Here is a 24,491-nt window from a genome sequence, read left to right as displayed (position 1 = left end):
ATGAATGGTCTTGTTCCTGAGTATTATTTTCCATTGCTCCAAAGCACGACAGAACTCGTGTCTACATTATCGTCGAGCTTCATCGTTAATGTTATCTGTAACACCTGCAAGAAAAATCAAGGTTTTCCTTTAACCAATAAGAAAGAAGCTCTTGTGACTTTTGACCAATCAGATCCATCTGCTCTCCCCTCCTTGTTGCTTTTGTAGAACATGCCTCTCATAGCCAAACTACTGCTAGCATCTTACACAGCACTCCTTGAAGCTCAGCTGTGAGAGTTAAACCAGTCTCTCTATCCTGATTTCCAGCCCTCTACACATAGCAACAGGAAACATGGTGAGTGTGGAACATCAAAAAAGTTGTATGTGAAATTAAATCTGCCACATAGAGCATGTGTCATTAATTATATTTGCAATCAATTGATATTGATGGCACAAGCTAAGTGTAGAAGTTTTAACATCAGCTTACATTGCCTCCTATGAAAGGTCTACTCACAAAGGTGTACCAACGTTTTAAATGTGACTTTAGTCAAGGTTATCTGTGTGTTTGTTTAATCAAGAGGAGCTTTTTAACTTGCGTTTTTTTTAATCCTTTGCTGACTTTGCAGTGTGCACAATGACCCAGTTTGAGTATTGGGTATTCTGGTCACACTCCAGCTTTACTGCGTATTTAAGCGGGCCTGGCTGCCACAGTGCCACCCCTGGGTCTCCCAAAGAAATGAAAGATCTCGTACTTTATGTTGTTTTTATACATATTATTCTACTGGGTTTAAAAGCTGCATGTGTGTGAACAATATGACCACAGCTCTGTCTTGTAGGTAAACTAAAATGAGGTCCCTGTCAACATATTGAATGTAATAGAATCTCCACATGAAAATATTGTTGGGTGTATGCTTTATTTCATGGATACTTGCATCAATATTTCACTTGTACTATTTAATTTCTCATATCTTAAGTATACTTTGCGTGAAGTACATTGTTAAAGGAGTGTGGGATTTAGGATTTTCATTGCCAACAAGTACGCTGTTGTGCACATGACAATAAAGCCTTTGGATCCTGTTCTGCCTTAATCCTATTTTATGCACAGACAATCGGTTATGTGTTTGTCTTGATAAACTGATTCCTTTCATGGGTGTAAATAAATGTGCAACATGTGTCAACTGACTTGGTCATGATGTTGTATCTGTCCTTCACAAAGGATCCTTTCATTTTAACCCCCCCATGCCTTTGGACATTGTGCTGTCTTTAAAATGTGGTGATCTCAAGCATCTTCTAGTACATGGGAACACTTATAGGTGTGTGATATTGACTATAACATTTTACACGTTGCTGTGTTCCTCCAGAGGGAGTGCATCTCTATCCACGTCGGTCAGGCTGGAGTCCAGATGGGCAATTCCTGCTGGGAGCTTTACTGCCTGGAGCATGGGATCCAGCCGGACGGACAGATGCCCACAGACAAGACAATTGGAGGAGGAGACGACTCCTTCAACACCTTCTTCAGTGAGACTGGAGCTGGAAAGCACGTCCCCAGGGCAGTTTTTTTGGACCTGGAGCCCACTGTCATCGGTAATCTCAGTTAATTAGAATGTCATAGTTTACTCTTTTTGTTTCAGAAAGTCAAACCTTGAAGGAATTTCTGATTTTCAATCCCTTTTTTTTTTAGATGAGGTGCGCACTGGGACGTACCGCCAGCTGTTCCACCCTGAGCAGCTGATCACTGGCAAGGAGGATGCTGCCAACAACTACGCCCGTGGACACTACACCATCGGCAAAGAACTAATTGAAACGGTGATGGACAGGATCCGCAAACTGGTGGGTACATTTAGAGCAGGGTAGTTTCCTTCCTAATAATACTGGAAGCCTAGGACATTGGTTACATTTACCATTTCAAGGAACAAAAATATGAACCTGATTTTGTAGATTGTCATAAAGTCAGAATTAACAGGAAAAAGGTAACGTTCTAAAGATTTTGAGCAAAGTTCCACAGTTTCAGAAAAACTCAGAGTTTTGAGGAAAACATTAATATTTTGAGATTTAGTTTATAAGTCAGAATTTCAGTCCAGATTTTGAGAAAAAAAATCCAGACTTTGAGATTTTCAGAAATCTGAGAAAAAGCAGCATTGTAAACACTGAGTTTTATCAGAGACCATTCTCAGCTACACTGAGTTTTACAGCATCCTCTATTAGTGACTGCAGGATGACAGGACATTTTTTAATAACTCTGTAGAGTCTTGTGGCGTAGATGCTCTGCTATGAGGAGCTACGAGAAGAACCAGAACATATGAGCTGGTCTGACTGCAGACTTGAGCTCATGTGAACAGTTCATAATAACTCTCACTGCAAGGAGGGAGACAAAGGTCGATTGGCAGAAAAGAGTCAGAATTTGTTAAAAAAATAGTCAGAATTTTGAGATTGGGAACCACTTTTGTCACAGGAGACCACCTAGCTTTTATATTTCACTGTCAGATTAGTTCGTAGAATTGTATACTTTTCTTTTATATGCTCAACCTGTTGTGGTGATTGTCTCTCCCTCTGTTTTCAGTCTGACCAGTGCACTGGTCTCCAGGGTTTCCTGGTTTTCCACAGCTTCGGAGGTGGCACCGGCTCTGGTTTCACCTCCCTGCTGATGGAACGTCTGTCCCTCGACTACGGCAAGAAGTCCAAGCTGGAGTTCTCCATCTACCCAGCTCCCCAGGTGTCCACCGCTGTGGTGGAGCCCTACAACGCCATCCTCACCACCCACACCACCCTGGAGCACTCTGACTGTGCCTTCATGGTTGATAACGAGGCCATTTACGATATCTGCCGTAGAAACCTTGATATCGAGCGCCCCTCTTACAGCAACCTGAACAGGTTGATCAGTCAGATTGTGTCCTCCATCACTGCCTCCCTTCGCTTTGATGGTGCCCTCAATGTTGATCTGACAGAGTTCCAGACCAACTTGGTGCCCTATCCCCGAATCCACTTCCCTCTGGCAACCTATGCCCCTGTCATCTCTGCTGAGAAAGCTTACCATGAGCAGTTAACCGTGTCAGAGATCACTAACGCCTGCTTTGAGCCAGCCAATCAGCTGGTGAAGTGTGACCCACGCCACGGTAAATACATGGCCTGCTGCCTTTTGTATCGTGGTGATGTCGTTCCCAAAGATGTGAACGCTGCCATTGCCACCATCAAAACCAAGCGCTCCATCCAGTTCGTAGACTGGTGCCCCACTGGTTTCAAGGTGGGCATCAACTACCAGCCACCCACTGTAGTTCCTGGTGGAGACCTGGCCAAGGTCCAGAGGGCTGTGTGCATGCTGAGCAACACCACTGCTATTGCAGAGGCCTGGGCTCGGCTTGACCACAAGTTTGATCTGATGTACGCTAAGCGTGCCTTTGTGCACTGGTATGTGGGGGAGGGTATGGAGGAGGGAGAGTTCTCTGAGGCCAGAGAGAACATGGCCGCTCTGGAGAAAGATTACGAAGAGGTTGGAGCTGATAGTCTGGGAGATGAGGAGGAGGATGAGGAAGGAGAGGAGTATTAAATAATCTATACTTTAATTGACCCTAAAAATAAAGATTGTTAATTGACAGTACTATTGTTTGCTCTCTTATTTACAAAACTCCACAGGGCACATCGAGCAATTACGATTGGTTTTTTTTTCACTTGTGTTTAAAGCATTCTGTAATCTCTGGTAATATAATGTCACGTTAATAAATTAAAATGTATTCAAGCCTCTTTTTTTTTATTAACCTAGTATGTTTTGTTTTGTGGAGAACTCAACTGGGACTGCAATATATCATAGTGCTTATATATCTTTTTTGAATGTTATACAATTTTACCAGTTAATCTATTTCATTAAAGCTGTTGAGCTTATCAAATAAAACAAGTAAACTGGTGTGTGTATATTAACTATAGATAAAAGAGCATTTTAGAAAAACATTTAATGTCAATGATGCTTGGAGCTCAAATGTCAAACTACTGTTTGTTTTTTCCCTTTGTCCTGCGTAGCATAAATGAATTAGGCTGCAGGCTGGAATTGTTCAATATTTTCTTACAGACCCAGTTACCACACCTACTTTTGACCTAGATTTTCACATAACTCTGCCACTAGGGGTCTCCAGATAACTGGAAACATGAGTTCTGAAGAGCCTTTCACTTCCACACTGTCCTCTTAAATTGCAAACCATTAATTAACTCTGAAATAAGTCTTTGAACACAAACCTCACCATTATGTTTATCTAAATTAAGCTGGGATCAGTGGTAGTGTGCATTCATTTAGGGGAATCTTGAAAGTATTGCAAATCTTGCAGTAGCTTGTTGGTGACCACGAATGCTTTATTCTAAGTTTGATAGATACAAATAATTGCACAAAGCTACGTAATCATGAAGTAAAATGTATAGCAATAAATATAAAAATAAATCAGCAGAATTTACCAGCCCAAAAATAATGGCAATAATGGTGAAATGTAAATGTTCACAAGCCAGTGGACAACACTTCTAATGTTACACCATGGTAACTTGTTTTGTAAGAAACATCCTGAAAGAGATAAGTGAAATATGAAAAACAATACAAAGACACATGTACTTTTCCCAAGTTTATTTACACTCCATAAACCATCCTATGACTATTTTTGCAACTACAGTGACACATTTGGAATAGAAACACGATACATTTCTAGTACAAAGGCAAGATTTTGGGCTTCTGTATGTTGGTAAGGAATGAAACTTTCAAGGGGGTTTAATTTTTAGGCCTATTCTTCTCCCTCTTCCTCTCCCTCACCCTCAATGGAGTCAACTCCAACCTCCTCGTAATCTTTCTCCAGAGCGGCCATGTCCTCTCTGGCCTCAGAGAACTCTCCCTCCTCCATACCCTCACCCACATACCAGTGCACAAAGGCACGCTTAGCGTACATCAGATCAAACTTGTGGTCAAGCCGAGCCCAGGCCTCTGCAATAGCAGTGGTGTTGCTCAGCATGCACACAGCCCTCTGGACCTTGGCCAGGTCTCCACCAGGAACTACAGTGGGTGGCTGGTAGTTGATGCCCACTTGAAACCAGTGGGGCACCAGTCCACAAACTGGATGGAGCGCTTGGTTTTGATGGTGGCAATGGCAGCGTTCACATCTTTGGGAACGACATCACCACGATACAAAAGGCAGCAGGCCATGTATTTACCGTGGCGTGGGTCACACTTCACCAGCTGATTGGCTGGCTCAAAGCAGGCATTGGTGATTTCTGACACGGTTAACTGCTCATGGTAAGCTTTCTCAGCAGAGATGACAGGGGCATAGGTGGCCAGAGGGAAGTGGATACGGGGATAGGGCACCAAGTTGGTCTGGAACTCTGTCAGATCAACATTGAGGGCACCATCAAAGCGAAGGGAGGCAGTGATGGAGGACACAATCTGACTGATCAACCTGTTCAGGTTGGTGTAAGAGGGGCGCTCGATATCGAGGTTTCTACGGCAGATATCATAAATGGCCTCGTTATCAACCATGAAGGCGCAGTCAGAGTGCTCCAGGGTGGTGTGGGTGGTCAGGATGGAGTTGTAGGGCTCCACCACAGCGGTGGACACCTGGGGAGCTGGATAGATGGAGAACTCCAGCTTGGACTTCTTGCCGTAGTCGACGGACAGACGCTCCATCAGCAGGGAGGTGAAACCAGAGCCGGTGCCACCTCCGAAGCTGTGGAAAACCAGGAAACCCTGGAGACCGGTGCACTGGTCAGACTGAAAACAGAGGGTGAGACAATGATCACATTAGAGATACAGTTATGCAATTTAGTTTGTAATCAATATTAAGAATAAAACCCTTTGCTTATTTATATACCCACCAGTTTGCGGATCCGGTCCAGCACCAGGTCAATGATCTCCTTGCCGATGGTGTAGTGTCCACGTGCGTAGTTGTTGGCAGCATCCTCCTTGCCAGTGATCAGCTGCTCAGGGTGGAACAGCTGGCGGTAGATCCCAGTGCGTACCTCATCTAAAAAGATCAAAACAGACATTGAGTCATTTTGGCTAACAATTTACGCTTTTAACTTGCCTAAATCAATTTCAGCCCCAGTGATGACACACTTACCAATAACAGTGGGCTCCAGGTCCACAAACACTGCCCTGGGGACGTGCTTTCCAGCTCCAGTCTCACTGAAGAAGGTGTTGAAGGAGTCGTCTCCTCCTCCCAGAGTCTTGTCACTGGGCATCTGTCCGTCCGGCTGGATCCCATGCTCCAGGCAGTAAAGCTCCCAGCAGGCATTGCCAATCTGGACTCCAGCCTGACCGACGTGGATAGAGATGCACTCACGCTGTAGGACAGAGAAAGAAGATTTGGATTACAGAATTTATTTCATCTTAAATCTTGCACTTAAAAAGAGCATTTTTTAAGAATACATTTTCACAAACTGCTTTAATTTTTAATTAAAAGAGCCAGGCACACATAAGTGATGTAGCTAGACTTCCTACCAGTGAGCCATTCAAACCAGGCAGCCAAGTTATTCAACAACAGAACGTTTTTTTGGTCAGACAGCAAACTGCAAAATGGCAGCGCACGAGAGGCTGTTTCAATCCATTCTCCCCATCCTGCATGACAAGCATTTACTGTCCCTGTGACAGCATGTCTGTTTTGAGGTTCAGTCTACAATTAATTTTACAGGATAACAAGCATTTTCAATGTTTCACTGCTCCCACACAGAACAGGTGCATTGCATGCAGAATGACTGAAAGAGAGAGGATTATGTAGGTCAGGCATGTTGCAGAGTGCTGTCCCTTTAAACAAAATTAAAACGGCGTACTCATCCACTGGAAATGGAAGTCTCCCACACATTTTCAGATATTTTTTTACAGAAAATATGAAACAAGAGATGCTTTTTATTTGATCTACATGATATTTTCACTGGGATGTATAATTTAACAAAGAAAATACAATCATCTTTAGAGCAAGGTGCATCCAATTGTATTTTTTATAAAAAGGAAAAAAGGTCTTAAAATCTAAATTACAAACTACTAAAAGTATATTTGCAAAACTAGTGAAGCTGAGGATTAGATATTGGCTTGCACTGCAAAAATGCATGAGGCTACATTTTCATCAAGCATTTGAAAGATAGCTACAGCTTCATTTGCATAGCAGGAGCCATATTGACTATCGCACAATATACAGCCATCACCCACTACAGCAAAGGGGAAGAAAGGGTGACGTCATATACATATTTTACGATTTACATCCTTTTCTCTGATAAACGTGCACTCTCAACCATTACCAATGAAAATAAAATACCTAAAAGGATACTCACCATGATTGCTCGTCTTTATTATGCAATGTAATGAGACAAGCCTGAGGAGTGTGGTCTCTGTGTCTGTGTCTGAAAAGGATCTGCTGCTGGACCACTCGCACTCTGCCTCTATAGGAGAGCAGGTGAAGTGCGCCAAAAAATGAAAACTCCTCCTCCTCCTGCCGCAGTAACCATTTCACATCCAAAGCAAATAAGATGACGTGAATTCCTTTAATGGAAAATAAACCTCGGACACAAATAATCAATACATTTTCAAATGTCACAGCATCATGTGCCAGTTACAGCATTTTAGTTCGCTGTCTGGATGTGAAACAGTTACTGCGGCAGAAAAAGGAGGGGTTTTCATTTGTTGGCGCAATTCACCTGTTCTCCTGCAGAGGCAGAGTATTTAGTTTGGTGCATCACCAGATCTGCCTCAGACACTGCACCCCTCAGACGCACACACTGCTCCGGCTTGTCTCATTACATTGCATAATATTGACAAGCAATCATGGTAAGTGTATATTTATTATTTATTTATTGTCTGTGAATAGAAGAGGAGTAAAGGATATAGTTCTCTGTCGCCATCCTCTGCACTCTACTGTAGTTAATTAGGGTTGTGCATTGTTAATATGGCTGCTTCGAGACAACAAAAAAGATGCATGCATAATAGAAATTCTTCATTCCTGCAGTGCAATCCTACCTGCTTGTTCTTATAAAACCTGTTTTTGCTTTAATTTTCATGAAGCGTTTTTGTTCAATTATACATCCCTCCTGTAGAAATAAAAACAGCTCTAAAATAATTATTTTTTGTCTGTAAAACAACTGTAAATTAAAGGGAGGCTGCTATTCCCAGTGGATGATTTAAACACAGTCGCATTTAAAGTAAAATAAATGAACACACTGCAACACGTCTGACTTAAATCATCGCGTCTCTTTCTCATTCTTTCTCTCGCGGTAAATCTGCACCTAATATACAAGGTCCTGTAGGTGTTTCCCAAACGGGGCGGGGTACGGGAACCCCTAGGGTTACTTCAGGGTATTGCAGGGGGTAGGTAGAAAGATTAAGGATTGCAATATACTGTATTTTCACACCAAGAAACATTTTTAAATAAATATTTTTCATAAGCCTGATGTCCTGCCCCTAAGCTTATGAAAGACAAGCAAGCCCCAGTGTCTCAATAAAAGCTGTAGTCTTAACAAAAGATGTTTAAATTGCTCGAAGTGAGTCTCAATATTATTCATTTATCACTGACAATAAGTGTAAATGTCAAGTTTAAATGCATTTGTATTGTGGGTGAGTTATACAAGTGATTTTTATTTAAGGAGCAGTTGGGTTGAAAACGATTACAAAGGGTTTAACACAAGAACAAATGTATGCAATGGGGATATATAGAATGACGACCAGCTCAAGGTGTAAACAAGACAAAGCGGTTGGGAACCACAAGGGATCAGCAAGTGTCAAAAATTGCAATGTGTTACTGTAAAATGAATTATAGACAACAGATTTTATATTATTAAAAATTGTACAGGCGTTTTCATGCATGGTGTGGATAATTAATTGAAACCGGTCTCCGATGCACTGCCATTTTGCAGTTAATCTTTTTAAGGCAATCACAATGAAATATATGTATTAGGCAAGTTACAGTTTTCCAAAAATGAAATCAGTTGCACAATTTCATTTTTTTAAAAGATATACAGTTTTTCAAATTGAATAAATTATGTAATCCAAATCTTCCCTCTCCGCCCTACAGCGTGAGTGCATCTCTATCCACGTCGGTCAGGCTGGAGTCCAGATTGGCAATGCCTGCTGGGAGCTTTACTGCCTGGAACATGGGATCCAGCCTGACGGACAGATGCCCAGTGACAAGACTCTGGGAGGAGGAGACGACTCGTTCAACACCTTCTTCAGTGAGACTGGAGCTGGAAAGCACGTCCCCAGGGCAGTGTTTGTGGACCTGGAGCCCACAGTCATCGGTAATTTATAATAAATATAAATTACAAAAACATCATAGTTGCTGCTTGTGTGTGGGGTTTTTAATCAGTCAGTTAAACTCTCCTTATTCCCCATAGATGAGGTGCGCACTGGGACCTACCGCCAGCTGTTCCACCCTGAGCAGCTGATCACTGGCAAGGAGGATGCTGCCAACAACTACGCCCGTGGACACTACACCATCGGCAAGGAGATCATTGACATCGTGCTGGACCGGATCCGCAAACTGGTGGGTAACTTTACAATTAGAGAGAAACATTTCGAAACAAATTCAAAATATCAAATTGAATTGTTGAATTTTTATCTCTTATTTGTTTCTCCCTATCTCCAGGCTGACCAGTGCACCGGTCTCCAGGGTTTCCTGGTTTTCCACAGCTTTGGTGGTGGCACCGGCTCTGGTTTCACCTCCCTGCTGATGGAGCGTCTGTCCGTCGACTACGGCAAGAAGTCCAAGCTGGAGTTCTCCATCTACCCAGCTCCCCAGGTGTCCACCGCTGTGGTGGAGCCCTACAACTCCATCCTGACCACCCACACCACCCTGGAGCACTCTGACTGTGCCTTCATGGTTGATAACGAGGCCATTTACGATATCTGCCGTAGAAACCTCGATATCGAGCGCCCCTCTTACACCAACCTGAACAGGTTGATCAGTCAGATTGTGTCCTCCATCACTGCCTCCCTTCGCTTTGATGGCGCCCTCAATGTTGATCTGACAGAGTTCCAGACCAACTTGGTGCCCTATCCCCGTATCCACTTCCCTCTGGCCACCTATGCCCCTGTCATCTCTGCTGAGAAAGCTTACCATGAGCAGTTAACCGTGTCAGAAATCACAAATGCTTGCTTTGAGCCAGCCAATCAGATGGTGAAGTGTGACCCACGCCACGGTAAATACATGGCCTGCTGCCTTTTGTATCGTGGTGATGTCGTTCCCAAAGATGTGAACGCTGCCATTGCCACCATCAAAACCAAGCGCTCCATCCAGTTCGTGGACTGGTGCCCCACTGGTTTCAAGGTGGGCATCAACTACCAGCCACCCACTGTAGTTCCTGGTGGAGACCTGGCCAAGGTCCAGAGGGCTGTGTGCATGCTGAGCAACACCACTGCTATTGCAGAGGCCTGGGCTCGGCTTGACCACAAGTTTGATCTGATGTACGCTAAGCGTGCCTTTGTGCACTGGTATGTGGGGGAGGGTATGGAGGAGGGAGAGTTCTCTGAGGCCAGAGAGGACATGGCTGCTCTGGAGAAAGATTACGAGGAAGTTGGAGTTGACTCCATTGAGGGTGAGGGAGAGGAAGAGGGAGAGGAATATTGAGGGACAAAAAGGCATTAGTTAACATGATTCAATTGATTCTAAAAATAAATGTTTAACTATCAATTACAAGTTTGGCTGTTCAGAGTTAGCGATCCTGAAAAATCTGTTGACTCTGTTCTTAATAAATTTCCTACAACATATGAAGTTGTTTGTGTTGTTTCTTTGTTTTCTTTTGGTGTTTAGAATTAAAAAACGTTTACATTGGAGTTTTTTCAATTTTATATGATCAGATAAGGGAATTAGATTTACGGAATGCACACCTCACTTTGGTTAAATTGTACTTTGAAATCGGTTAGAGTTTTAGGTAAATCTATGGTCATTCAATTTGTGCTGAATGGTCTGTTTTTGTTACAACAGGGCCATATAATAATTAGTGTATGCCACAACCTATCTATAAATAAAAGGCTCATTTTAAGCTAAACCCAACAATTCTTAGTTTCAGCAGTTTATACAATGTAATCTACTAAAACTATTCCCCCCTAATCCTTTATAACTAAACTAAAAGGTGTATTTTTATTAAATGTAATATTTTCAGTAGCATGTGCCCACTCCAGTTAACGCCAACAGTCCTTACTCACCTTGGCATGTAAGACAACCATCAGATTCTCACATTTTATTGAAGCATTGCACCCGGCATTCCTGTTATTTTTGGTATTGTTATGACCTGGCTCAAAAGGCCACAACAAAGGAAAGACACACCATGTCAATGGTTAATAAAAGATGTTTATTTCATTCAAATTAAAGAAGTGCAAAATGAACAAAGCATGAGGTGTGGACGTCAGTGGAATCAGTAGTGTAAATGCAGGGTGAGGGTTGTGTGGACGTGTATGTGTGAGGGTGCTGAGGTGCACAAAATAAAGCAACTAAAGTAAAACAGCATACTCAACCAAACCGGGTGCCTTTAGGAAAGAGCAGAGAGAGACAGAGAGGAGCGGAGAGGCTTTAAGTTACTGCAGGGCACCGGACCCAGGTGCCCTGAGTTACTGCAATCAAGGCTGGACACAGCACAGCCACACCCTCTCCAGATGAACCCACAGGGGCTTCACAGGTATTCTGTCCACTCCTAAAGCCAAAGTCACTGACTAGTACCTTAACTTCTTACCTACTACAGTTTGTCACCAGACTTCCTCCCTCAGTTGGGGATTTTCCACAAAGCTGCTTAATTCCTTTCATTACCAGGCCTCCCCTGAGACTTTGTGTTTGAACCCTAATCCCCCACTTAACCTCTTGGAATATTGCAGTGTTGTTTCTGTTAGATTTTCATCCTACTTCCACCCACAGAACAAGAGCAAAATCAAGAGGAAGAATCAAAAAATAAAGATGGCCCTGCATAGCCTCTCATTCTGCAACCCTTTATTCTGGTCCAAACAACCATGCTGGGATGAATACGACACGACATTTAGAGGCGCTAATTGGTGTCGAAGCCCTTTGCTTCACCACGCCCCGGGTCAGAGGGCCTGCTTTCCTCCATAAACCTGTCAATAAAAGTGGAGTCGACGACGTTTGTGGAGCTTGTGGGTCCATTTGCTCGTGGTCATCAACCTTGCTTCAGTATGCAAACACCTCCCTTGTTCATGAGAGTCCTTTCAACTGTATATGTCTATTTTCTTGCCTGATTACCAATTGTAAGATTGATTCCTATTCCTATGTTTTGTATGCATTATCTGCAAGCCTGCCTGCCTCTATACCCACCTGCCTTGTTATACGATGCCATACAAAGCATGATACTGAAAACATGCTGGTGACATATTTTGAGACCAAATTAGAGAAATATTCTTCTCTTATTCTTTTTCAATTTGGGCCTAATTAAAGACTATAAAAACCTCTACTCCAAAAAGCAGGAGACATAGTGACGGACGCTCTACTTAACTCACTCAAGCTTCCTAAAATTACAACAGAACTGAATTCAACTCTGAAAGCTAATATAACAGCGGATGAAATAGAGGCCGCAATAAGACTCAAAACAAATAAATCCCCAGACGGGTTTACCGCTGAATGGTAGAAAACCTTTAAGGACTTGTTGTCACCGCCCTTACTAAATGCATTTAACTGGGTACTGCTAAATTGGGGAATTCCACCATCGTGGCGGGAAGCAGTTGTTTCAGTTTTACCCAAGGGAGGGAAGGACAGATTGAACTGCTCCAATTACAGGCCAATCAGCCTAATAAACCAGGATTACAAGCTGTTTGCCTCCACATTAGCTAGGAGGTTGGAGACTTTTCTCCCAGATATTATAAATCTAGACAGGTCTTATTAGACAGAGGCAAACCCGTGATAAGGAGTGGGTAAGACTGTTTTTATTGGCAGGCTAGCAGAAACCGTTGACTTGCGCTAGACTAACACCAGCGAACTCTGCAACTAGAAGGACTGGATGAAAGGTGTTGAAAACGGTCTCCACTGATAAATAGCACACTGGCTAAACTGGAAATGAGGTCCTATGTCCAAAATTCTGAACTACCCCGTTAAGACAATAGAAACACCATGCAAAAGACAAACGGCAAAGATTAGGATTAATGGCTCATAAACTAACTCCTTTGAATTAGAACAGGGTTGTAGGCAGGGATGTCCCATGTCCCCACTTCTCTTCGCCATTTTTATAGAGCCGTTAAGCCAGTGGCCAAAACAGAGTGAGGAAATACAGGGAATTACAATAACAATAGCCTTGTTCGCGGATGATATTTTAATATACCTTGGGTGCCCTGGCTCTTCCCTCCCATGTTTATTAGCAACCTTAACAGGATGTGGATGTTTATCTAGGTATCGACTAAATACCCAGAAATCACACCCCCTAGTTAACCCATCAGAGATTTGTTTACAGTTGAATGGGATGCTGAAACCATGAGGTATAAGTGAATATCCCCAAACATATTGACAAAATAATATCGCTGAATTATGACCCCCTAATTACCAAAATTAGGTCTGATCTGTCCTGATGGATGTTTCCTCAGTTTAGCACAGAGGGTGGAAGCTATAAAGATGAACGTTCTCCCAAGACTCTTTTATTTTTATCAATCCATCCCGGCTGAACTGCCGAACGGACATTTTCTAAATCTGGACAGGGCAATTTTTAGACTTATCTGGCTGGGAAAAAATCCTCGGATTAGGTTCAAGACCCTCCAGCCAGAGGTCATGTGGTCAGAAAAAGGCGAATCATTATCAGGTGTTCTGGCAGTGTCCTGTGCTGCTGAACTTCTGGAAACAAATCAAGTCCTTTATGGAAAAGATACCTGGGGTCATGATCCCATTTAACTTTGATATGCTATACCTGGGCTTGAGACCAGACACCGCCAAGGGATATAAAGCAAATATAGGTTCAATATCAGTGGCTTACCGTGGGGGTTTAGATAGGGCCTTCAGTAAAGAATTGAAAAGCACATACATACATATTGAATGTCTTTGTTCCGGCCAAAGCAAGAAAGTCCTCTGCTATTACACTTGTGTCATTGTGCAGTGTGCAGGTCACTCTAAAATGACGAGAATAGTAACATACTGACCCGTCACTTATAAACAAAGTCCATGCGTCTGTCTTTTTTGAGAAAGCGCTCAATCACCACATCATGTACAGTGGGGCAAAAAAGTATTTAGTCAGCCACCAATTGTGCAAGTTCTCCCATTTAAAAAGATGAGAGAGGCCTGTAATTTCTATCATAGGTATACCTCAACTATGAGAGACAAAATGAGAAAAGAAAATCCAGGAAATCACATTGTAGGATTTTTAAAGAATTTATTTTCAAATGATTGTGGAAAATAAGTATTTGGTCAATAACAAAAGTTCATCTCAATACTTTGTTATATACCCTTTGTTGGCAATGACAGAGGTCAAACGTTTTCTGTAAGTCTTCACAAGGTTTTCACACACTGTTGCTGGTATTTTGGCCCATTCCTCCATGCAGATCTCCTCTAAAGCAGTGATGTTTTGGGGCTGTCGCTGGGCAACACGGACTCCCTCCAAAGATTTTCTATGGGGTTGAGATCTGGAGACTGGCTAGGCCACTCCAGGACCTTGAAATGCTTCTTACGAAGCCACTCCTTCGTTGCCCTGGCGGTGTGTTTGGGATCATTGTCATGCTGAAAGACCCAGCCACGCTTCATCTTCAGTGCCCTTGCTGATGGAAGGAGGTTTTCACTCAAAATCTCACGATACATGGCCCCATTCATTCTTTCCTTTACACGGATCAGTCGTCCTGGTCCCTTTGCAGAAAAACAGCATGATGTTTCCACCCCCATGCTTCACAGTAGGTATGGTGTTCTTTGGATGCAACTCTGCATTCTTTCTCCTCCAAACACGACGAGTTGAGTTTTTACCAAAAAGTTCTATTTTGGTTTCATCTGACCATATGACATTCTCCCAATCCTCTTCTGGATCATCCAAATGCCCTCTAGCAAACTTCAGACGGGCCTGGACATGTACTGGCTTAAGCAGGGGGACACGTCTGGAACTGCAGGATTTAAGTCCCTAGGTCCCCCCGTGTGGTTCTGGCATTTTTGCTCACCGTTCTTGTGATCATTTTGACCCCACGGGGTGAGATCTTGCGTGGAGCCCCAGATCGAGGGAGATTAGCAGTGGTCTTGTATGTCTTCCATTTTCTAATAATTGCTCCCACAGTTGATTTCTTCACACCAAGCTGCTTACCTATTGCAGATTCAGTTTTCCCAGCCTGGTGCAGGTCTACAATGTTGTCTCTGGTCTCCTTTGACAGCTCTTTGGTCTTGGCCATAGTGGAGTTTGGAGTATGACTGTTTGAGGTTGTGGACAGGTGTCTTTTATACTGATAACGAGTTCAAAAAGGTGCCATTAATACAGGTAACGAGTGGAGGACAGAAGAGCCTCTTAAAGAAGAAGTTACAGGTCTGTGAGAGCCAGAAATCTTGCTTGTTTGTAGGTGACCAAATACTTATTTTACCGAGGAATTTACCAATTAATTCATTAAAAATCCTACAATGTGATTTCCTGGATTTTTTTTTCTCATTCTGTCTCTCATAGTTGAGGTGTATCTATGATGAAAATTACAGGCATCTCTCATCTTTTTAAATGGGAGAACTGGCACAATTGGTGGCTGACTAAATACTTTTTGCCCCACTGTAGATGACCTTTTTGCTCCAGTTGATTGAGCAGCCCTTTCTCAATGGAGAGAGATGCCAAAGAAGACAGTCTTACTTGTCCAGTTGTTTTACTTCCATAGCTTTAAAGCCGAAAACAAGCACTCCACAGAGGCTGTAGACACTGGGATAGTTAGGATCAGGCATGTGAGTGCATACAGTTCTGCCATACTGTCTGCAAGGCCTGTCCTCCACAAAAAAGTCAGGAGATCACCTATACTATTGATCTTCCTTTTTTAATTATTTCGCTTTTTTCTCCAGTCTGAGTAGACTGGCAATAAGATTTGCTTCGGCACTGGCAGCAGCAGCCATATTTGTCTCGCTCTATCTATGAAGGAAGTTCAGGTCAGAAGTTTAGGGTAGCTCAGGACACTGTTAGGCACAGGGGGCGTGCTGTCATTGAACATCAAAATCTGATTGGCTGATGAATCTGTCACTAATGCTTATTACAAATCAAATGTGTTCGCATCAACAAAAGGCTAGCAGTGTTTGTGCTGGCCCCCGCCAACTTAAAGGTGCCATAGAAAGCATCTATCTGGTAATTTAATTGTTCTCTGATGTCTACAAAGGTATATAACTTTGGTTGATCCAAAAAATGTCCAGATGCGGTTTTAAAGGCCCATTTACAGCCCTATGATTTGGTTCTAGAATGAAACAAGCTGAATGGCCTTATTTGGGAGCTCATTTAAATAATGATGACGAGCTCTGCTCTGATTGGCTGGTTTACAAGGAGCAATCCATGGCTGCCTCAGAGCCCACAGAAGTAAGTGAAGTTCTTGAAACTGTGAGAGATGAACCATCGAGGCTATTGGCATCCAACCTTACATGTTTGAGCCTTTATCGGAGGAGGAAACCGAGGAATTTGAAGAACAGCCAGTTGGTCGGAGATTGGAGAGAGACGTTACGGAGTGGTAAGTGTTAGCGTTAGTGTTTCCAGCAGCTGGTGTATGCAAATGTTGGGGCTGGACTACTGTGTGTTACCTCACACACAGGGGTTGTTGTAATTGTCGTTTTACCGCTGTGATATGCATATTCATGATTTGCACATGAAGGAGGAAACAATGGTATTTGAGGTTCACGGTACGTCAGTTCAATGTAACGAACTCTCCTTATTCAACTATGCCAAGGTTTTCCATTCTATGGCACCTTAAAATTACCTGTGAGGTGTTTAAGTGGTTTTTTGATGCAGGAAAATCCATAGTCTCAACAAATTTACAACAACTGATTATTATTATTTTAATATTAATTTCACCTTTTGCATATGGAGAGTTGAAAGCAGGTTCTGCTGTATGCTGTCTATGACCTGTATTCCTAATAAACATTTGAATAACAAGAATAACAGCCATAATTCAAACTGATTGTAGATTTAACTACAACACTTATTAAAGATGTGTTTATATTAAACAAAAAAAGGGACACAGACAACTTCATATATTTCAGGAAATTTATTAGAGAGCAGAACAGACACTTTTTGCATCACTAACAGCCAAACTCTGATTTGTAAAAAAAACATTTCTTTTTGAGTTGCCTTCAATTATAAGCAATTGTTTCCTGACTAACTAGTGCATAACGTCCCTTTTTAATACTTATCTTCCTCACCCTTGAACACTTAAACACCAACTTAACAACATGATTTTGTCCCCCCTGGCCTTTCCTATCACATCAAATTGACATCCACCTTTCTTTTTGGAATGTATTTAAGGACGAACCAACTTCATGATATTTAACTAGTTATTTTTCATTCTTTAATATTCCTCTCCCTCATCCTCTCCATCACCCTCAATGGAGTCGACTCCAACCTCCTCGTAATCTTTCTCCAGAGCAGCCATGTCCTCTCTGGCCTCAGAGAACTCTCCCTCCTCCATACCCTCCCCCACATACCAGTGCACAAAGGCACGCTTAGCGTACATCAGATCAAACTTGTGGTCAAGCCGAGCCCAGGCCTCTGCAATAGCAGTGGTGTTGCTCAGCATGCACACAGCCCTCTGGACCTTGGCCAGGTCTCCACCAGGAACGACAGTGGGTGGCTGGTAGTTGATGCCCACCTTGAAACCAGTGGGGCACCAGTCCACAAACTGGATGGTGCGCTTTGTTTTGATGGTGGCAATGGCAGCGTTCACATCTTTGGGCACCACATCACCACGATACAAAAGGCAGCAGGCCATGTATTTACCGTGGCGTGGGTCACACTTCACCAGCTGATTGGCTGGCTCAAAGCAGGAATTGGTGATTTCTGAGACTGAGAGCTGCTCATGGTAAGCTTTCTCAGCAGAGATGACAGGGGCATAGGTGGCCAGAGGGAAGTGGATACGGGGATAGGGCACCAAGTTGGTCTGGAACTCTGTCAGATCAACATTGAGAGCACCATCAAAACGAAGGGAGGCAGTGATGGAGGACACAATCTGACTGATCAACCTGTTCAGGTTGGTGTAAGAGGGGCGCTCGATATCAAGGTTTCTACGGCAGATATCGTAAATGGCCTCGTTATCAACCATGAAGGCACAGTCGGAGTGCTCCAGGGTGGTGTGGGTGGTCAGGATGGAGTTGTAGGGCTCCACCACAGCGGTGGACACCTGGGGAGCTGGGTAGATGGAGAACTCCAGCTTGGACTTCTTGCCGTAGTCGACGGACAGACGCTCCATCAGCAGGGAGGTGAAACCAGAGCCGGTGCCACCACCGAAGCTGTGGAAAACCAGGAAACCCTGGAGACCGGTGCACTGGTCAGCCTGGAGTGAGAGAGAGAGAGAGAAAAATATATAAGATAAAACACATTATCCCTTAATGTATTATTTTGTCATCAATATTTGGAATAGATCCGTCCCGTTGTAAAGTTACCCACCAGTTTGCGGATCCGGTCCAGCACCAGGTCAATGATCTCCTTGCCGATGGTGTAGTGTCCACGGGCGTAGTTGTTGGCAGCATCCTCCTTGCCAGTGATCAGCTGCTCAGGGTGGAACAGCTGGCGGTAGGTACCTGTGCGCACCTCATCTGAAGAAAACAATTTGTTTAGAAATGGATAGAAAGTGTTAGACTTTTAAAAAATGAGGGCTAACTGTGGCACAAATATTTATTATAAATTACCGATGACAGTGGGCTCCAGGTCCACAAACACTGCTCTGGGGACGTGCTTTCCAGCTCCAGTCTCACTGAAGAAGGTGTTAAAGGAGTCGTCTCCTCCTCCAATTGTCTTGTCACTGGGCATCTGTCCGTCCGGCTGGATCCCATGCTCCAGGCAGTAAAGCTCCCAGCAGGCATTGCCAATCTGGACTCCAGCCTGACCGACGTGGATAGAGATGCACTCACGCTGTAGGACAGAGAAAGAAGATTTGGATTACAGAATTTATTTAATCTCAAACCTTGCAATTTGAACACTTTTTTAAGAAGAAAGGTTCACAACTTCTTTCAGAGTAAAAGGGGTTATGTGTATGCTTTGTTTTAAATCGATAGATTTTTAGAGGCATTGTTTTTAGAGCGATAAAAAATTGGGAAACATCCTTTTTTCCAGCAGCAGTGTCAAGCCTTACGCAAGAAAATCAATGTTTAAAAGAAACATAACATGGAAATATAATCCAATGTACATTAGCTGCAAGTATATACACACATTCACAATAGAAAACACATATATCCCTAGAGTATCTCAATAATACACGAAATATGAAATACATTGAGTACAACATACAGTCTCACTAGGCTACAGAAATATACTACAGACACAAAAGGGCATTTGATTAAATATACATTAGAACTAAGTAAGCAAATTATTCTGGGTTATGGAAAAGGAGACATTTAGCAACAACCACATAATGGAGGTGAAAGCAACGTAATCCATTTTCGCTATACCGACAGGCTCTGGGTGTGGAGCATCTGAAGACAAGCCTGCAGATCGATTACAATAAATGACCCTGTAACGAGTAGCCTAGTGCTGACAGGGGCTTGAATTGAACCCAGCCCAGCAGCCTTCATTATTCATTCTGTCCACATAGCAGTCAGATGAAAACCTCTTTTGTTCAGTCTGCCCGTCACGTAACGTTAGCTGGCTGTTCACCCATCCAGAGCACATCCCTTTACTAAAGCTCATATTAAATAATACGTTATATTTGATCTTTTTAATAAAGAAATTCCTTTTTTCCACGTCGAGCCTTTTCCCACTTTCTATGATAGACTTGTACGTTTCGTTGGTTTGATATCGGCCGTTTGTAGGGATAATTAAATATCAAACTGACGAAAACTGCCATAACTTCCTACCGGCATCCCTTAAAAAGCCTGGCATTTATTTTTGAAAAGTTCTTACCATTTTGTTCTGTTGTCGCGGTGGAGGACTGAAGTTCCTGCACAGAAATCTTACAATACGACAGTTAGGGGGTCGTTGTAAGAGATAATGGCGTACATGAGATGGACAGCGGTTAAATACAAGTGCAAAGCCTGCGCTGGTGACCTGTGTGCTGCTATTGGTCAACAACCTGTCAGTCAGACGCTGGATTCCATACGCGGTTTTCTATTGGACAAACGGCTGTCTCGCCACAAAGCCCGCCTCCCAGACCACACCCGGCAAGCATGGCGCCGGTTATTGTGAGGAGGAAAATGCTGCTTCACTTTCAGCTAGAGAGTACCACAAATAACCAGTCTGACATTTAGCTCAGTGTTAACGTGCACTTCCAAAAAAGTGAATCCATGCACAATCACATACAAAACAACTTGTACAGGAATATACAAGGTTAGATACTTTAGAAATACAATAAAACGGTTTCATTTATTTATGTACAATAGCACACTTCATACTGTAGTAAAATAGAATCCAATGGAGTCTGTATTTTGAGAATACATCACACTTTTTACTAAAATCACATTGATTTGTTCTTCCCTCTTGTGCCTCATGCATAATACAAACAACTGATGTCCGAACACCTGCCAGGCCCAGTACATTAGTCAATCAGCTCATCTGACCCTTGAATGATGCCTATCACCATCTGCCCATTATTGCTTTCCACACTGCAAAGTTATACAAATGTAAGATACGGATTAGGATGCTGGTGTAATGTTCTATTATTAACCCTTTAGTGCCTAATTTGTATGCAAAGAAAACTCACTATCATGAGTTTGAACCCTAAATATCCAAGAAGGCCTTCAAAAAAAGCCATACACAAGAGATATGTTTGTTTCATGTGCACCAGTGTCCTCCGTTACCTCCTTTTCTCATTAGTCACCCATTAGTCATCATGCAGTCAATATTTCCACAAATAAAAAAACATGATAGCTGTGGGTTTCACTGAACAACACAAGCTGTTATTTTTTTATTTCAAAGAGTACTTTTGTTTTCCGTCCATCGTTCACAAAAGAGGTCATATTGTCCTGTCATGTAGGCCACAGAGATCCACAGACGCCCATCCCCCAACTCTCCTCCCAAGATTTAACCGTTGCTAGGGAAATGAATAACGGGGTTGCCTGGATACAGCAGAATATCCCCATAGACCGCCTTTATCCGGCAGTCACGTGACCCAGCTTAAGTGGCAACATTAACAGGCTGCACTGCAGCTGCCACTGTGGGGGATGTGAGGTGCCTCAGCCACCTCTTTTCCAAAATATCTTCCACCCTGATGTCCTGTATAGGCCTATGTAATGAAACAAATGTCCTCTAGTCTGTCAGTGAATTGCACTCTTTTTTTTCAAAAACTCATGGCAGAAATATAAATAAAATGGTGTTGAGGAGGATAGGGTGTGGCCGGCATAACATCAATGTGGATGAGCTCTTTTGTTCCCACACGTCAAGGCTGTTCATATGAAAACCCATTCTTCAGGAAAGGTAACAGGATGTGCGTAGCGGCTTTGTTTGTGTTAAACATTCAACTTTCGATAAGAACGACCATAAAAAGACCTGAAGAAAAGAGAACTACCAGACAGTAAAGCTGCTTGGTTGCCAACAACAAAAGAAGCTCTATGACAACAGTTGTCCCAGACCCAGACATGATACCTCTTTAATGTGAGGCAGCCTAAAATACATTTGAGATGCAAAGTTAAAAGAAGCTGATTTTGGTTTATAGAGACTGCTGTACCTGCATATAGAATAATAATCAGATAGTCAAACACATAAGATATTTTTTAAATCATTGCATTTTTGAGTATTTTTGAGCCCCTCGGTTGATGTAACTTCTGAGATTTTTCAGTCATTGAGTCAGCTGATGAGATTTATACATTATGAAATAATTAACAATCCAGCGATATGTCTTTTTTTTAATTGGAGTAATTACAGCAACTAATATTGCATTTTTTGACTTCTTCCTTATTGTTTTGTACACAGACAATATCATAGCACTGAGACTTGTTGCAGATACTAATGACCTTAATGTGTTTGATTGTGAGGCATGCATGTGTTCAATTCTTGTGCTGCTGTACCAAAGTCTGGATTTAGGATACAATGGATCCTGGTATTTTCCTGGTCAACTGAGGCACAGGGTGGGCATTTCTGGTACTGCATTAGAGTGGTTCTCATCACATTAGTCAAATGGAAAGTTTTGTGTCTCTTTTCACATCGCTATGTTGTCTTCTTTGTATGTCTCCAGCTTACATTAAACAGAAATGCTTGTTTTTGGGCCCAAGCATATGACACAGAAAAGGTCCTTTGAATTCACCTGATTTTGAGTGTGATATTGTGTCCGATGTGACTTAAATGTGGGCATATTTCACCTGTTTTTCCCAATTAATTATTGCCTGTCAAACTTAAATTCTTTATTTAACTGAGATACTTTAAATATTCATGTTGTTTCAATATATTATTTGTCACCTTAATACCAATTTATTGTGTTATGTGAAAGTAAGTCATCATGTTCTGGGTCCTTTCGTGGTCATTTAAATGTTGCCTTCATGTTTTTCAACATCTATTTTGGTATAATGTTTCATTTTATTTCTCTGAAGCTCTTTGTTTTGATGAGTAGTCTATAAATACATATTGGTATTCTTATAAATATGTCTCATAGTCTGTCTCTAGAAGGCTTTTGAATGACAATCAGTGCTGATTTTCAACCGCTTATGATTAGTAGTGATTCTGTTTTATTTGCAGAACCAAAACATGTACAGTATATAAGGCCAAAGACAAAATAGACCACTAGAACAGTTTTTCTTCTCAGGTAGTTCCCCAGCCTTGCAACCTGACACCCACAAAAGCTATATATAAACATATTTGCTCATTACACCTCAAAACAATAACCTTCCTCCTTTATTTGACACGCCTCTTTATGCAAGAGCCCCTGCATGAAACTCAGATTCCGCTTTGACGGGTGAAAAATATGCTTTGTCACTTTGTCGGGTATCATGTTCTCTTTCTGCAGGAAACAGTGCGGTTAGTTTCCTGCCATGAAGGACCGACCACTCCCATCTCTCCAGCATTCCCATCAGATTCCCTCTCTCCTCTTGTGCAGCTGCTCAGCCCCTCCCAGTCCCACAGCTGCTCGGAGGAGGCGAATATTCTCGAAGCACTGGCTGAGATCCAAGGCTGCATCCTGTCCTTTTCTTTCATCCTCTGCCGTTCATATGGAGTACAGCAGCCACAAAAAGCTGGTTGTAAATTATTCATCCTGACTTCCCTGCTGAATAAATTATGAATTGGTACTCAGACATTCGGGTCGCAGATCGGAAAAACACAGGGAGTTGAGCTCATACAGCATTAAGAACCAGGAAGGTGTTGATTGTATAATGTAAAGCTTCTTTACATTCCCTGGATTTAAGGCAGCTGAAAGGGCAAAGGGTTAATGTTGTTACTGCAGGAGCCATAGCACCATATGTGAAGTGCTTCAGTGCGACCATTATGTCACTTAAACTGCAATTAAGGCAGTTTCAGTTCCTCAAACAGGACAGAAGCAGTGTCACTCCCAAACGTCGGAACAGCACACAGAGGCTGACATGCAGCCACGTGATCGGCCCACTGAATGACATCATTGCAGAGAATCTGGGACAAAGAGGGAGGAGAGGAGAGCTGGCATGCCGGGTGGATCCAATAACAGGCCTCAGTATCAACATGGACGCCGGCTGATACCAGCTCCAGTGTGATGGGAGCATCTTGTGCGGCAGAAGCATTCAGCCATGTTGCATCGGGAACAGTTCATCCCGTTCATCAAAAATAATAAAAATACAATATATTTCATACAGAATGTACACCAGGACATGATTAGCTTTGTATTGATTTACAGTGTGCCACCCCTGCATAATGCAAGTATGCAGTCCTTGCTGATTCCCCTGCATGTGTAATATACGAGCTTTGTTTGAAGTGACCCCTTATTGGATGAGATTGAGCTTTAATTAATGTACACAAAATAACAATACATTACAACAGGAATGCTCCCTGGTACCATTATTTAACACTTGCCTGATATTTCTTCAGATATGTTGATTCTATTTGCATACATAAGTTATAAGAATACAGTATTAGTTAGAGATACTGTGCCTTTACTCTTCATGTCCCTTTTATTTCTTCCTCAAATTACACTTTTGGGAGTTGGTTCCCTTACCCTCTACCAAAGGTCGCCTCTTGTAAGTTATGAACACACTTCACAGAGATTGTAATGGTCACTTTAAAGCCTAATAGGATCATTTATGTTCTTAATTGCATACAAAATACAATGCATACCCTGCCAACAATATATCTATAGCAGTGCCCTTTTGCAGTAGATATAACAATGCAAATCAGATCAGATCGTTATGCAAAATGCAGACTGATCTGTTTAAACGTCACTAAAGGATGGCAGTGAAACCCTTTTCTTTTTGTCCACAGTGCACAGAGGCAAATACACTTACATATGTTGTGGAAATGTCACACTTAATCACCTTCTGGTAAGAAAAGAACAAATCTAC

The 24,491-nt window shown here is 42.4% G+C and overlaps 3 protein-coding genes and 1 pseudogene across 4 annotated transcripts; 2 read left to right on the top strand and 2 right to left on the bottom strand.

Moving 5' to 3' along the window:
• The first annotated feature begins 179 nt into the window (after positions 1-179).
• On the top strand, positions 180-3,712 carry LOC134871861 (tubulin alpha-1C chain-like). The gene is made up of 4 exons (XM_063894838.1): positions 180-334; positions 1,341-1,563; positions 1,661-1,809; positions 2,540-3,712. Exons 1-4 carry the CDS (start codon positions 332-334, stop codon positions 3,521-3,523), a joined length of 1,359 nt encoding a protein of 452 aa, XP_063750908.1. The 5' UTR covers positions 180-331; the 3' UTR covers positions 3,524-3,712.
• Positions 3,713-4,564: 852 nt separating this feature from the next.
• LOC134871866 (tubulin alpha chain-like) lies at positions 4,565-7,524 on the bottom strand (annotated as a pseudogene).
• On the top strand, positions 7,503-10,690 carry LOC134871859 (tubulin alpha chain). 2 transcript variants are annotated; one of them, XM_063894823.1, is made up of 4 exons: positions 7,503-7,759; positions 9,000-9,222; positions 9,319-9,467; positions 9,570-10,690. In XM_063894823.1, the coding sequence occupies exons 1-4, from the start codon at positions 7,757-7,759 to the stop codon at positions 10,548-10,550; spliced, it is 1,356 nt and encodes a 451-aa protein (XP_063750893.1). In that variant the 5' UTR covers positions 7,503-7,756; the 3' UTR covers positions 10,551-10,690. The 2 variants fall into 2 exon arrangements, with proteins under 2 accessions (XP_063750893.1, XP_063750883.1); XM_063894813.1 differs by having other exon boundaries at positions 9,319-10,690.
• A 6,390-nt stretch (positions 10,691-17,080) lies between these two features.
• On the bottom strand, positions 17,081-19,959 carry LOC134861948 (tubulin alpha chain-like). The gene is made up of 4 exons (XM_063879569.1): positions 19,942-19,959; positions 18,732-18,954; positions 18,490-18,638; positions 17,081-18,376 (listed from the first exon to the last, which is right to left on the bottom strand). The coding sequence occupies exons 1-4, from the start codon at positions 19,942-19,944 to the stop codon at positions 17,396-17,398; spliced, it is 1,356 nt and encodes a 451-aa protein (XP_063735639.1). The 5' UTR covers positions 19,945-19,959; the 3' UTR covers positions 17,081-17,395.
• Positions 19,960-24,491: the final 4,532 nt, after the last annotated feature.

Source organism: Eleginops maclovinus, chromosome 1, assembly GCF_036324505.1.
Source record: "Eleginops maclovinus isolate JMC-PN-2008 ecotype Puerto Natales chromosome 1, JC_Emac_rtc_rv5, whole genome shotgun sequence".
Taxonomy (NCBI): Eukaryota; Metazoa; Chordata; class Actinopteri; order Perciformes; family Eleginopidae; genus Eleginops; species Eleginops maclovinus.
The sequence above is the reverse complement of the archived record's forward strand: the minus strand, read 5'-3'. Positions and strand labels throughout refer to the sequence as shown.

Excerpts from the sequence above, each read along its gene's own strand:
- LOC134861948 (XM_063879569.1), bottom strand. Across the intron at positions 18,639-18,731 it reads CCTGGAGCCCACTGTCATCG|ATGAGGTGCGCACAGGTACC; the intron begins GTAATTTATAAT and ends TGTTTTCTTCAG. Across the intron at positions 18,377-18,489 it reads TGGACCGGATCCGCAAACTG|GCTGACCAGTGCACCGGTCT; the intron begins GTGGGTAACTTT and ends CTCTCACTCCAG.
- LOC134871861 (XM_063894838.1), top strand. Across the intron at positions 1,564-1,660 it reads CCTGGAGCCCACTGTCATCG|ATGAGGTGCGCACTGGGACG; the intron begins GTAATCTCAGTT and ends TTTTTTTTTTAG. Across the intron at positions 1,810-2,539 it reads TGGACAGGATCCGCAAACTG|TCTGACCAGTGCACTGGTCT; the intron begins GTGGGTACATTT and ends CTCTGTTTTCAG.
- LOC134871859 (XM_063894813.1), top strand. Across the intron at positions 9,223-9,318 it reads CCTGGAGCCCACAGTCATCG|ATGAGGTGCGCACTGGGACC; the intron begins GTAATTTATAAT and ends TATTCCCCATAG.